At 31.7% G+C, this 13,250-nt stretch overlaps 1 protein-coding gene across 4 annotated transcripts; it reads left to right on the top strand.

Moving 5' to 3' along the window:
- The first annotated feature begins 2,551 nt into the window (after window positions 1-2,551).
- Window positions 2,552-12,023, top strand: LOC125072436 (nuclear pore complex protein NUP98B-like). Of its 4 annotated transcripts, none has more exons than XM_047683065.1 (15): window positions 2,552-2,738; window positions 3,021-3,100; window positions 3,335-3,558; window positions 4,109-4,750; window positions 4,852-5,043; window positions 5,127-5,240; window positions 6,231-6,350; window positions 7,299-7,349; window positions 8,098-8,196; window positions 8,573-8,623; window positions 9,576-9,665; window positions 10,072-10,122; window positions 10,323-10,412; window positions 10,898-10,948; window positions 11,321-12,023. In XM_047683065.1, exons 2-15 carry the CDS (start codon window positions 3,021-3,023, stop codon window positions 11,374-11,376), a joined length of 1,911 nt encoding a protein of 636 aa, XP_047539021.1. In that variant the 5' UTR covers window positions 2,552-2,738; the 3' UTR covers window positions 11,377-12,023. The 4 variants fall into 4 exon arrangements, with proteins under 4 accessions (XP_047539021.1, XP_047539020.1, XP_047539019.1 ...); XM_047683064.1 differs by having other exon boundaries at window positions 2,932-3,100; XM_047683063.1 differs by having other exon boundaries at window positions 2,553-2,738; window positions 2,993-3,100.
- Window positions 12,024-13,250: the final 1,227 nt, after the last annotated feature.

Below are 13,250 nucleotides of genomic sequence, written 5' to 3'. Positions count from 1 at the left end.
CTCCCTCTAAGGAGTAGGATTGGAGCTAATTTAACCACGCTGCTCGGATGAGGTTTGGTTAATACAAATGTGGCAAAATTTTATTAAAATTATACACGTGCAGGGTTGATGTTTGATGCATGATTCCATCACCGCCGATCTCGAGGTGAATTGTATACACAAATTAAGTACATGAAAATTAATAACACTTACTTACTATTAATTTATTTGTGTTTTTTAAACATTTTTTTTAAATCTATTCATTTTTAAATAATGTATCATTCTTGCCTGGTCCCTTGTCTATTTATTCGAATAATTTAATTATTGAATAAGGATGCCTCAAACCAACCAAACTTAAAACAATATAGGTTTTGCCAGCAGTAAAAATCTTCGAGCTTAAATATACAACGACTGTGTTATCCTGTATTTTATATATTGTGGAAGTAAGTGTTGTGCAACATAATATGCAATATCCTACTCATAGCAGTGCCTATTTTGTCAAAAATCGTAGAGAAAAATAACGTGACCACCGTCATAGTTATACCAGACTTTACATAACTGAACGCGTATACAAAATTTATTGTCTGTATTTTTGATTGCCGATTAGTGCCCTTGTCAGTAACCAACCATGAATTTTACATCATGGTAGCACTAATATATGACTATTACAATTGGACACGTGGACACGTGTACAAAATTTCGTATCTGTGCTGTTGTTCAACAGTGCCAACTCTAAGTGAAGAAGCTATGCTGTGTTAGGCCTTAGAACGGGCTACCCAACTGAATGTGAATACGAAATTTCGTTTCAGTGCTGTTTTAATCGTTGAGGAGTTCGTTCATCGAGAGCCAACCAAACTTTTATAAGGTCATAGAGTCTATATATTGTAACGAATTCATTTCCTACGTCAATAGTAAATCAATTGAAGATAAATTAAACGGATTGAATACTAAAGTGTGTTAGATAGGTACATCTTCCATAAAGGAGAAAAATACTGACATTTCCACAGAATCTTCTAACTCCATTTAAAAAAAAGGAATGCACTTCTTAGAATCATATTAGAAGAACTTTCTTTACTAAACGAACTTTTCTTTACTTTTCATAGTAACTTTTTTTTAATATACACACAACTACATAACGACAAATGGTATGCAAACTGCAAACGCGTGGGTGCTTACTGCCACGTTGGTCCATTGATAAGATGTCTACAAACGCTACAAGTGAAGTTCTCTAGTAAAGGTACTCTTTAAGCACGCTCGAAATTCCTCTTCATTGACGTAATACGATAGTTATCTCAAAAATATATGCAACCAAAACATATAAATAGCTTTAGCCGAAATTGTAAAATACCTTTTTATACATTCACAACGATATCTAGATCATTTATATAGTGACAATATTTGAATAAAAACAAGAAGTAAACTTTGTTAGGCGTCAAAGTTTTCGACTCAGTAAAAAACCAGGCATATATTTCCAAGAGAAAGCCTAGACACTTATTATTAAAATAAAATTCCGTAAAATTCACAAAGTATTTTATTTGAGAGAGTAAATATTGAATGTATTGCCGATTCTTCTCAGTTGAATCTACATTCCAAACCGAAGGTAGCTTTACATTCAATTCCTGTAACAAGACCATTCAAAATTGCATATTGTAAAAGGCTACTTAAAAAAGCAAAATAAAATATTCATGAATAAATTGTAAGAAAACATATTACTATTTTTTTTTTAAGCAGTTAATCAATTGTTTTGTCAAATTAGCAAAAGGTAACTTTTTGCTTTTGACAATGATATATCTGTACATCAACATCTCTATATCAATACTATAAATATACTCAACCTATGGTTGGGTATATTTCTCAATCATTTTTAATCATAATTCGTGTAATAATTATACCAACACTAAAATTTCTTATTAAATGACAAACAGCACCATCTATGAACTACTATTATAACTACAATTCAAAATAGTTAAAAGCTTCGGAGTTCAAACCTTATTTTTGTGGAGTTTTTTTTGTCTTTGCCATAGAAGCACAAAATTTTAATTTAGTGTCTCGAAAAAAATTCCTTCATTTATACTTCATTCGGATCAAGACCTAATTATGTAGGGTTTATTGTTTTTTAGTGATGTTTGGTAACCAACCATATTGGCGCCACTGTCGTACTATCACCATTGCTATATAGAAATAAACCTTTACTAAACTAGAGTTAGATTTATACAACATTTTATTTTGCTTAGATTAATATTATAATTCACATTTTAGCGCACATTACCACTTAGCACCTCTTTGAAATTAATAACATTTATGTGATTTTTAATTGGAATTTATAAATTTGTGAATAGAATAATATTGATATTAGTGCTTTTTAAAGAGAGTGTCTAACTTTACAGAATATGAGCGCGTTCCTTGAAATTTTGAGCACTAGCTCCAACAGCGACATCTTAATTTGATACATTTTGACACTCTTTATGTACAAAAATACCTCTCCTTACCTTACACTCCATTGACTATGGTAATATCTCTGTTCTCCCTTTATATGTCAATGTCAAATACGACAATACGTGTAGTAGGACAGATAGGTACAAAATTGGATCGCCCAACCCACAACATATTATTTTACATATTTTGTTTGTTATTGTAGTCATATATGTATTATCTATGGCCTGTTCTCTTCTTCCAAGAAACTTAAATATTGTGCGCGGACAGATTTGTGACAGTGCGATCATTCGCTCGATCGATTTGTTATTGTTTAAACCCAAAAAGTAAGAGTATCACAGATATTTTGCATTAAATAATATTTTTTCTTTATTTATTTAATAAAATATTCTCAAATTTCTATTGAGAACTATTTCATTATAATATTGTATACCGATCTACTGTTATTTTCCACGGAAATGATGCGCTCAATACTTACTTTAAAAAATATATGTATATGTAAATAATTTTGAGTTATAGAAGCGTAAACGGGCTTTCAATAAAATTAATCAAGCAAAAATTTTTAATACTCGTCTTCAAGGTGAATAAAGAATCAAATACTCATGCAGATGTCATTTGGGATCAAGCCGACTCAAGTCAATGCTTCAGAGCAATCAAATGATTCTGGAGTAATTTTAGATGGTCAAAAGTAAGCTAACACACACACAATACACACATTATAAATAATTGAATATAGATTAAATATCAAATAATAGTAATTACAACTAAAGTAATATTTAAGTTATACTAAGTAATATTTTATTTGTGTTTTTTTTTTATTTATACAGTAAATATTTTAAATTCTTATTTGTATGGCGTTATGGGCTTACTGTTAATAATACCTCATAATAATAATTTAACTTGATTTTATTATACATTTCAGTTCAGGAATGGATTTAAATACCAACGGTCAAGACAGATCAATGACATCATCACCTAACACCGAAAGACCAACTCAGGCTCCTGAGACAACAAATAATGAGAGTTTTAATTCATTTAATAACAATGAAACATGTGGAAATGCTTTGTGGTCCAGGCCTGCTACTAAAACCACAAATGCTCATCCTTTTGGGATGGCCTCATCTGCATCTGCTGGAGATACAGCAGGTATTTATGACTTACAAGTATAGCTTGAAATACATTTAAAATCAAATTGATATATTTCTTATTTTAATTGGTTGTAGGGCTTTTTGCAAGCCCATTTGGGTAGGAACCTCCCACACATCAGATATTCTACTGCCAAAAGTTATGAGTGAGCCAGTGTAACAACAGGCACAAGGGACATAAAATCTTAGTTCTCAAGGTTGGTGGTACATTGGCAATGTGAGGAATGGTTAATATTACTCTTCAATAGAGGAGAAAACTGTACCAAAAACTCTTTTTTTTTTACACAAATCTCTGTAATATGTCATACATGAATGTACATTATGTATGTAGGTATTAACACCCCCACGCAAAAAAAATCTGTGAATGTACTAATATATTTGGTTTTATTTCATTTTTTTTTATTTTCTTTATATATTATAAATAAATATTTAGTTAATACATTGTTTTGAGTAAAATAGGTAGTGTCTTATATTTTGTAAGAAATTATTTTGTAGCAACAAACAGTAGTAGTGTAGTGTAGGTATCATTCAATCTTTGATGGGTGTTCCAGATACTTCAGTGACGTCATCAGCAGCTTTTGGCACTTTAACAACAACTCCGGCTGCTGATACAACTAATAATCAGACTTCTGAAGCAAGTAATAATCAAACTTTTGGTGCAAACAATAATCAGAAGTTTGGAGTAAGTAACAATCCTGCTTTTGGAGTAGCATTTGGTGCCACTTCTGTTCCAAATACTACAAGTACTCAAGCTGTTGGAGTAGCATTTGGTTCCACTTCTGTTCCAAATATTACAAGTACTCAAGCTTTTGGAGTAACATTTGGTTCCACTTCTGTTCCAAATACTACAAGTACTCAAGCTTTTGGAGTAGCATTTGGTTCCACTTCTGTTCCAAATACTACAAGTACTCAAGCTTTTGGAGTAGCAAATCAGAGTTTTGGAGTAGCAAATCAGAATATTGGAGCATCTAACAACAATACCGCTTTTGGTGGTGGATTTGGTTCCATGTCTGCTCCAAATACAACAAATGCTTCAACATTTGGAACCACTAAGAATCAGACTTTAGGAGCATCAAATAACAATAATTTCGGAGCAACTAATAACAACAGCACTATTGGAGGTGCATTTGGTTCCATGTCTGCTCCAAATGCAACAAATATTCCGTTTGGGGTCACTTCATCTGGACCAGCAGGTATGTATGAGTTAGACAAAGCATAGATACTCTAACTTCAACTTAATTTCAAATATAACAATGACATATTAAATATAACTCCTTGGTTTAATTCTTAATAGCTTTTGGAGGCATGATTGGTTCTCTTTCTGCCCCAAATGCAACAAATACACAACCTTTTGGAGGAGCAAATCAGAACTTTGGAGCAACTAATAACAGTAATGCTTCCGGAGGTGCATTTGGGTCCATGTCTGCTCCAAATGCAACAAATACTTCATTTTGGAGTGCTTCTTCTGGAACCGCAGGTAACCCAGGTATGTTAGTTGTATCATACAAACTACTCTCAAATATTTTGAATAAAACTCTTTGGATATATTCTTAAGAGCTGGTTTTGCAGGTGCATTTGGTTCCGTTTCTGCTCCAAATGCAACAAATGCTAATAGTCAGCCGTTTGGAGCAGCTAATAATCAAACTTTTGGGGGTGCTTCATCTGCAGCACCAAGTATGGCAGGTATTTATGGCTTAGACGTAGCATACATGTTTTTTTATGATATAGGTAGGACAAGCAAATGGAGTCATCCTATGGTAAGTGGTGACCACCGCAAAGAAAGAAAGAAATTTTAGTTGTTGTATGGACTGTAATTATAGTATATTAATTTACTTTTGAAATAAGAATGTTACTTGATGGTAGAGACTTGTTCAAGCCTATCTGGGTAGGTACCATCCATTCCCAATCTGATCTTATCCCCAATCTTACCCCCAAGCAGCAATACTTAGTACTGCAGTATAAAAACTTGGTCTTAACTCAGAAATAAAATGATGTCTCTTAGGTTTTCTTATATAATTTTATAGTAATTATAAATAATGTTTGACTCGATTCCCAATAATATATATAGACTATTGAATCAATTCAACCGACATAACGTCTGTCGGTGTCTATGAGATCTGTCAATGTTCATGTTGCCAGATAAAAAAAAAGATAATATTATAATGATTATTAATATATAAAGTGTACGTTACTTGCAGTGGCGTAGCTAGGTGGGTAAGGGCCCCGATGCATAGAAAAAGAATCGTGCCCTTGCCCCCTCTTCAATGTATATTGGCCTTCAAAATTATAGATAGGAATAAGAATAGGATACAGGATACAGTGAATTGAACATATCACTAGTAAGTTAAATCCATACTTCATCTCTATTCAAAGCTCTTTTCATAGCTTAGGTTAGAGGGCCCCCAGAGCTCAGGGGCCCTGGTGCACTGCACCACCTGGCCCTACGATAGCTACGCCACTGGTTACTTGTCTGTAATATATGGATAATAATAATTCGTATAATATTAAGTATTAAATTCTTATTGAGTCTTACATCAGGCACTAGAGAGATGGTATTTAAGTTCGCTGGCGCTTTGTCGATGGTGATCATTTACTATAGCTTATTATTATACCCATTTGCTAGTCTGTCTTCCTAGTTTAAAATCAATTACAATCCAAGCAATGATTTTACAGGTGTGCAATTTGGTAGTGATACAAGAAACCGTGGGAATCCATTTGGAGCACCCAATTTCACGCAGTGTTTCCAAAGATACTTCACTCCAAATAATATCGGGAATAACACAAATGATGTAGGTGAGTCTAAATGTTTTTGCTTAATAAAAATCTATATCTATACTAATATTACAAATGTGAAAGTCACTCTCTCTGTCTGTCTGTCGCTCTTTCACTATCAAACAAATGAACCGAATTTGATGAAATATGAATTCCAAGGAGGGACATGGGCTACTTATTTGTCTAACAAATGACCTCCGAACCTCCTAAGCGAGCGAAGCCGCGGGCGAGAACTATTGCTTTATAAATCATAATCTTCTTTATAGCGAAATATGGCAGGTAGGATAGGATATAGACATCCGTAAGGGGGTAAAATGGGGATTGGAGGTTTGTGTTTTATAAATTTTGTGTGTTAGTCAAATTTATATTATAAATGCGAAATTGTAGATGGATGTTTTTTATTAATTCTCATCAGAATGTATGAATGCAACGGATCTAAATTAAATTTGGCACAAAATTAGATTATAGTTAGGGATAGCACATAGGTTACTTTTTATCAATAAAATGTATCCTACATCTGCAAGACCGGACGTCTAGTCGCGACCGGAACCGGGTATTAGAAAAATTCAATAGAATGAAAATTCCATTTGTTGTTTTTGATAAAATAATTGTTGATATTATTATGTTAATATATAAACATTACTCATTCAACTTCTGTTGTTAGTTCCCTCCCCTGTTTATTTAATTTTGTAGATATCTCAGGAACTTGGATATTTGGGAGTCAAATTTTAAATATTCTTACGGCGTTTCTTTGCTTTATTTTCCAACTTAATATTAATTTAATTTTTTACTAATTAATAATTGTTTTTTCTGAGTTGAATTCGATGTCGTTGAAAAATGATATTGCATTAATTATATTAATCCTGTTTGAGTAATTACACAAAAACAAAATAATTTATATATACATATATATATATATATATGTCTTAATCGATATTTTTAATAGAGATAATAATGTTACGGTTACAGGTAAGCTGGGTACTACAAATATAGACATTGATGAACCGATCGTCATAACAGGTGCGTATTTTAAATATATACATACATACATATGTATTAGTAATAACTCGATATATGGGACAGGAAAACTAAAAAAACCTAACCCAACCTTGTTACCTTAAGAATATTTTTTTATGATATCGGTAGGCGGACGAGCAAATGGGTCACCTGATGGTAAGTGGTCACCACCGCCCATAGACAATGGCGTGGTAAGAAATATTAACCAATCCTTACATCACCAATGCCACACCAACCTTGGGAATCAAGGTGTTACGTCCCTTGTGCCTGTAGTTACACTGGCTTACTCACCCGTCAAACCGGAACACAACAATACTGAGTACTGCTGTTTGGCAGTAGAATATCTGATAAGTGGGTGGTACCTACCCAGACGGGCTTGCACAAAGCCCTACCACCAAGTCAAGTTATACATTTTGTCAAAGAATTTAATATTTTTAGTATATATTTTGCTTAGTATTCTGTACCCAATGGGTAAAACGGGACCCTAATATGGAGACTCAGTTGTCACCAGTTGACAGTTACACATGATATTCTGTTACCTCTATAACAACAAATTATAAAAAAACTGAATAAATAAATATTTAAGGGAGTCCCCCCCCCCATCCATCAGACATGATTTTTATAAATATTGATACGGAACCCTTCGTTAATGGGTCCGACTCTTACTTGGCCGGGCTATTAACAATAAACTCAACTCTTTAAAACATTAATATTTTGTTGCTATTAATTTGGTTTGTTTTTTTATTTATAGGTTACAATGAACAACTAGGATTCAATTCAAACACGGGGTTTAACTCTACACTACCCCGTGGGTTGTACGGTTCACCAATGAACAATGCCAGTGGTACCGGTAAGTTTTTTATTTAAATTATTAAGATTTTAAATATATATATTTTTTTTTTTAATAAAATTAAATCAAATAAAAAGTTTGTTTGAATTGTACTACAAGTATTTAAAACGGGATATTTACCATGTTTTTTATTTTTATTTGGTGGAGCTCGATAATGTCGACATTATCTACGAATGTCTTGTTCACGAGACTCGTGAAAAATATGGTAAATACTCGTAATTACTTGTAATAATAAAAATAACCATTAAAAATCTTATGTTTGGATTTTATCTGTTCGAGACATTTAAATTTTCTTGAGCATTTCGATAATACCACTTTTACAGCTAATTCAGTAATAATATTATTGTTAATATAAATTTATTTTTATAATTTTCAGGTAAATTGAGTTCAACAAACATAACAGTTAATCAACCTATCACAATAACAGGTGCGTTTAATAATTTGCTCTATATTATTCCATTGTCTATTCTAGAAACGGAAGATGTATGGCCTGTTTTGTTTTTTCTTTATGGAACCGTTGGGCGGTTGGTCTAATGGACCTCCTAATGTGGTCTCACACTGCCCATAGACATTGGTGCCGTGAGAAGTTTTATCGATGACGCCAATCTTGAGAACTGATATGTTATGACACTTGTGCCACATAAATCCTTATTATTGCCGCTTGGACGTAGAATATGTAATGAGAGGGTACCTACTCATACGGGTTTGTACCAAGAATGAAATTCTACCGGCTGATTGAACTGCGCCGCTTAGTATAAAGGCTAGACTGTTTGAATTCAATGGAATAGTTTAAGCTGCCACAAGTATACAAAAGTCGTAAAATCTGTCGGGTTTGCTAGGCTCATTTAATCAGACAAGTAACTTTGCCGTTTCATAGATTCAAGTCATTTGTAAAAAATACATTGGTTAAGAAGGCATTTTATTCGATACAAGATAATATAGATGACAAAAAAGCGTGGAGTTAATGCTTGTTGACTTCCAGGCAGGAGAAATGACATACATATATAATTGTGTTTAACTAACATGACTGTATTCTTAGGTGTTGAAAAAAAGTAAAAAATCAAATCAAATCAAAATATACTTTATTCGAGTACGCTTTTACAAGCATTTTTGAATCGTCATTTACTTACAACGAACTACTAAGTTTCTTGCCGGTTCTTCTCGGTAGAATCTACATTCAGAACCGGTGGTAGCTATACTTTAGTTTGTTAAATGACGATTGAAAAGTGCTTGTAAAAGCCTACTTGAATAAAGTATATTTTGATTTTGTTTTTTTTTTTGATAATAGAGAGAAATTTCGTATTGGGTTTATAAATTCAACTGACCATTAGTAAATATTATATTATAATTTCTTAAAAAATATTTTTTTGTTTTTAAAGAACAAAAAGGCGTCATGTTTGGTATCCAACCGACTATGTCGCAGCCAGTACAGGGACTTTATGGCCAACCTATTATTACTACAAGTGCAGGTAAGTTTGATTTCTAGCTAAACACTACATTACGATGACAAAATTTATTATACATACCTATACTCGCATACTATTCCAACCACAAAGGATTGATCCCAAATAGATAAAATTAGTCGTTGAATTGACGCCATATTTGTTTCAAAATAAACTATGATATTCTTTATGGATTTGCGAAATAATGTAATCTGTTTTTTTTTTATCTTCATTTCATCTTTGATTAGAATAGACTAAAGAAAAAAGAATTATAAATAAAATAAGGCCGAAGAATTAATAGAATTCGGTACAGTCAGATTGAAGCCTTGGATTTTTTCAAGGCTAACTTAAAATGATAATATTTATATACTAAGAGCAACAAACAGACAGATACAGTTTCTTTCCCATTTATAATATAAATCTATATTTACAGGTACGCTGTCAACAACAAATATAATCGTCAAAAAACCAATAACTATATCAGGTAATTTATTTTTACCTCCAATATGTTCATTTACGTTGAATTTTCTTATCATGTAATTATAATTATGTATTTGGAGAAACAGTATATTCTATAGTAATATTAAACACTACAAATCTACCTTATCTTTGAAATTATTGTAGCTGTTGATTTCGCTTGTTTATTTATTTTAGTTAAAATTAATTCATTTTTAATATTTTTAGGAACCCCGAATACATTTAAATTTGGCATTAACCCAACACAGGCGACTAATTTCGGATACTTTAATACCCCTATTACAACAAATGCATTGGGTAAGTTAAAATTGAATAATAAATTTTAACATAGCTCTATAATATTAATTGTAGTAATAGACAATCAACCATTCTACCTTATGGTATATAGTAGTCCACACAAACAGACGACACACATACGATATAATCCAACACAAAAATATACAGAGGAATTAATAACCTCCCCCTTTTTGAAGTCGTTTAACAAACAGCCAGTGTAATCACAGGCACAAGGGACATAACATCTTAGTTCCCGAGGTTGGTGGCGCATAGGTGATGTAAGGAATGGTTAATATATCTTACAGCGCCTTTGTCTATGGGCGGTGGTGACCACTTACCATCAGGTGGCCCATATGCTCGTCCGCCAACCAATGCCATAAAAAAAAAAACAGGTTTCCAAGCAAGATATACATACATATAGGAAATTGGACACAAAAATAGATCGTTTCTGTGATAATCAATAAATTTGATTAAAAAAAAATATAATTCTTGTTTTATGTTTGCAGAAAAGCTGTGTACTACTAATATTAAGGTCAATAAACCGATTTCCATAACAGGTAAGTTCTAAACTAATGTAAAATATTGTATAATAAATATATTAGTGATGTGAAATTATCCCAACAATTTACTTTTGTAAAATATATCAAAGTAAAGCATTTGATAAGATATACCACAGTCAATAATGTTATATTTTTGTCTCTGTTACTATCAGATCTAATTTACTATGTCTGGTAAAATGAACATCTAAAGAGTAGAAGTAAAAAAGGTGTCCCTTAGGGCTTTGTTTTGGACCAGATTACTTTTCATGTTTTATATATGATGATTATATAATACAATTTTTGTTATGTTATATGAATATGAATTGTGTTATTTTATGATTATATGTATTTACTGTGTGCTGACTTGATTGAAAAAATAATCTGTTTCAGGTAATTTTGGACGCAATACCTCTTGTATGCACAATTGTAATTGCCGACCACATTAATTTATACATATGTTTTAAAGTATTTTAACGAGCGATGAAATAATCCAAAACTACATCACACCAAGAAAATAAAATGTTACCAGATTGTAACATTTTACAAACCGTGCAAAGAAAGCCGAGGACAAAGCAGAGAATTACATATGTTATTGTTTTCATTAAGTATACTGTGAATACTTTATTTATATCATTTAAATTGATGGCATTTATACTCTCAGTTACCATTTGTGATAACAATTTAGAAATAGGAATAAATGTTCACTCACACAACATGACGAGAAGTTTTTGTATGTGTGCGTGTTAGGTGATAAAGTTATCGAAAGTAAACTTAATATTACAACATTTATTTTGGAAAACTACTACTAAGGTATTTCATGTATATCTACTATTTGATGTCTATTATCAGGTTACTCAATCAAAATAAATTGATATTTTTCAATGTTGTAACACTTTACATCTAATCGTCAACCTAAGGGTTATTAGCACTGCGGATTTTGATCACCAGCGCTAATATTAGTTGTTTAAATTACAATTAAATGTATTATATCTGTGGACTAAATGTTTTATTGTCTAATAAAGTGGATAGGATTTCGATAAATTAATTATCACCATAATTGTATATTTTAAATCAATTGATATGTTGTGTAACTTGATCAAAATGTTGAAAATGTTAATGTATAATATATAATTTAATACTTAATGTTTTTATAAATGGTCACAAAGTAGTTTTTATTTACTTATGTGTTAATATAAAGTATTCCTTTTGTTTCAATGTTTCATTAATTTTGTAATATTTTACTTTTTTTGTATTTTTAATTTTAAATGACTAAGTATTCTACGTAAATTGTATGTACTTAAGTATAAGAATATATAATCTACCTAAGCGGTATGGAATACCAAAAATAAAAACTATCATATAAAATTGTTGGAAGTTGGACAGCAATAATAAAATAAAATGCTTGAATACCATCACTACTATCTTATTTGATTAGACCCATTTACTAAATTCCAATCCACATACGACAAAATAAGCATCAATTTTGCTTATTACATTATTTATGTATATATTAATTTATAACAAAGAATAATAATTACTTTTATATCCTTATTAGCTACCTGAAGTGTCGAGGATAAGGAAATGGAGTGCAACTAGTGCCAATCTAAATTAAAATCAACCCCAACTCTGCCAAGGACCTTCTGTAATCCTTTCTGTCTTTTTATCAATTATACACTAATTATTACGACAAAGTTCCGGCATATGAGATTAGTACATAGACAATTTAACTTTTCTTTACTAATTTGAATTGTAACGCGTTTAAAAGAATAAGATTCCTTGTGATATGACTACAAATTTTTTGTTTCTCCTATGTATATAATTGTTCTACCTGTGCGTAGCTGGGACGAGTGTTATACTAACAACAATATAAATTAAAACCTATACAAAAATTTGGTAAATACACAAAATAATGTATCAAAAAATTATTGCAGACAAAACACATTAACTGTAGACTGGTGACGAGGCTAGAGAATTAATGGTCAAGGTACGTGCTTGCAGTACCAACTACACACCAATATTGCAGGATAGGTAAATAAAGGAACATGATACGCACTTATAATATTGTGATTATAGCATTACATTTTAAAAACTAGAAAAGTAAATATGTTCTTAGAGCAAGCTGGCATCGACTATCCTCTGAACAGTTATCCAAATTTCGGACTAGAATATTATCTTTTATGTAGGTATGAAAAGTTCCAGAGTCTAGTAGAAGAACACGTCGCAATTGTATACGATATCGCAAGTCGGGTCACGTCACGACTTCATAAAATGTTTATGAGTGGTAGCTCTTAAATCCATACTATTCATAGGTTTAGCCCAC

The sequence above is a fragment of the Vanessa atalanta genome, chromosome 21, assembly GCF_905147765.1.
Source record: "Vanessa atalanta chromosome 21, ilVanAtal1.2, whole genome shotgun sequence".
Taxonomy (NCBI): Eukaryota; Metazoa; Arthropoda; class Insecta; order Lepidoptera; family Nymphalidae; genus Vanessa; species Vanessa atalanta.
Note: the sequence above shows the minus strand (reverse complement) of the source record. Positions and strands in the feature narration are given on the sequence as shown.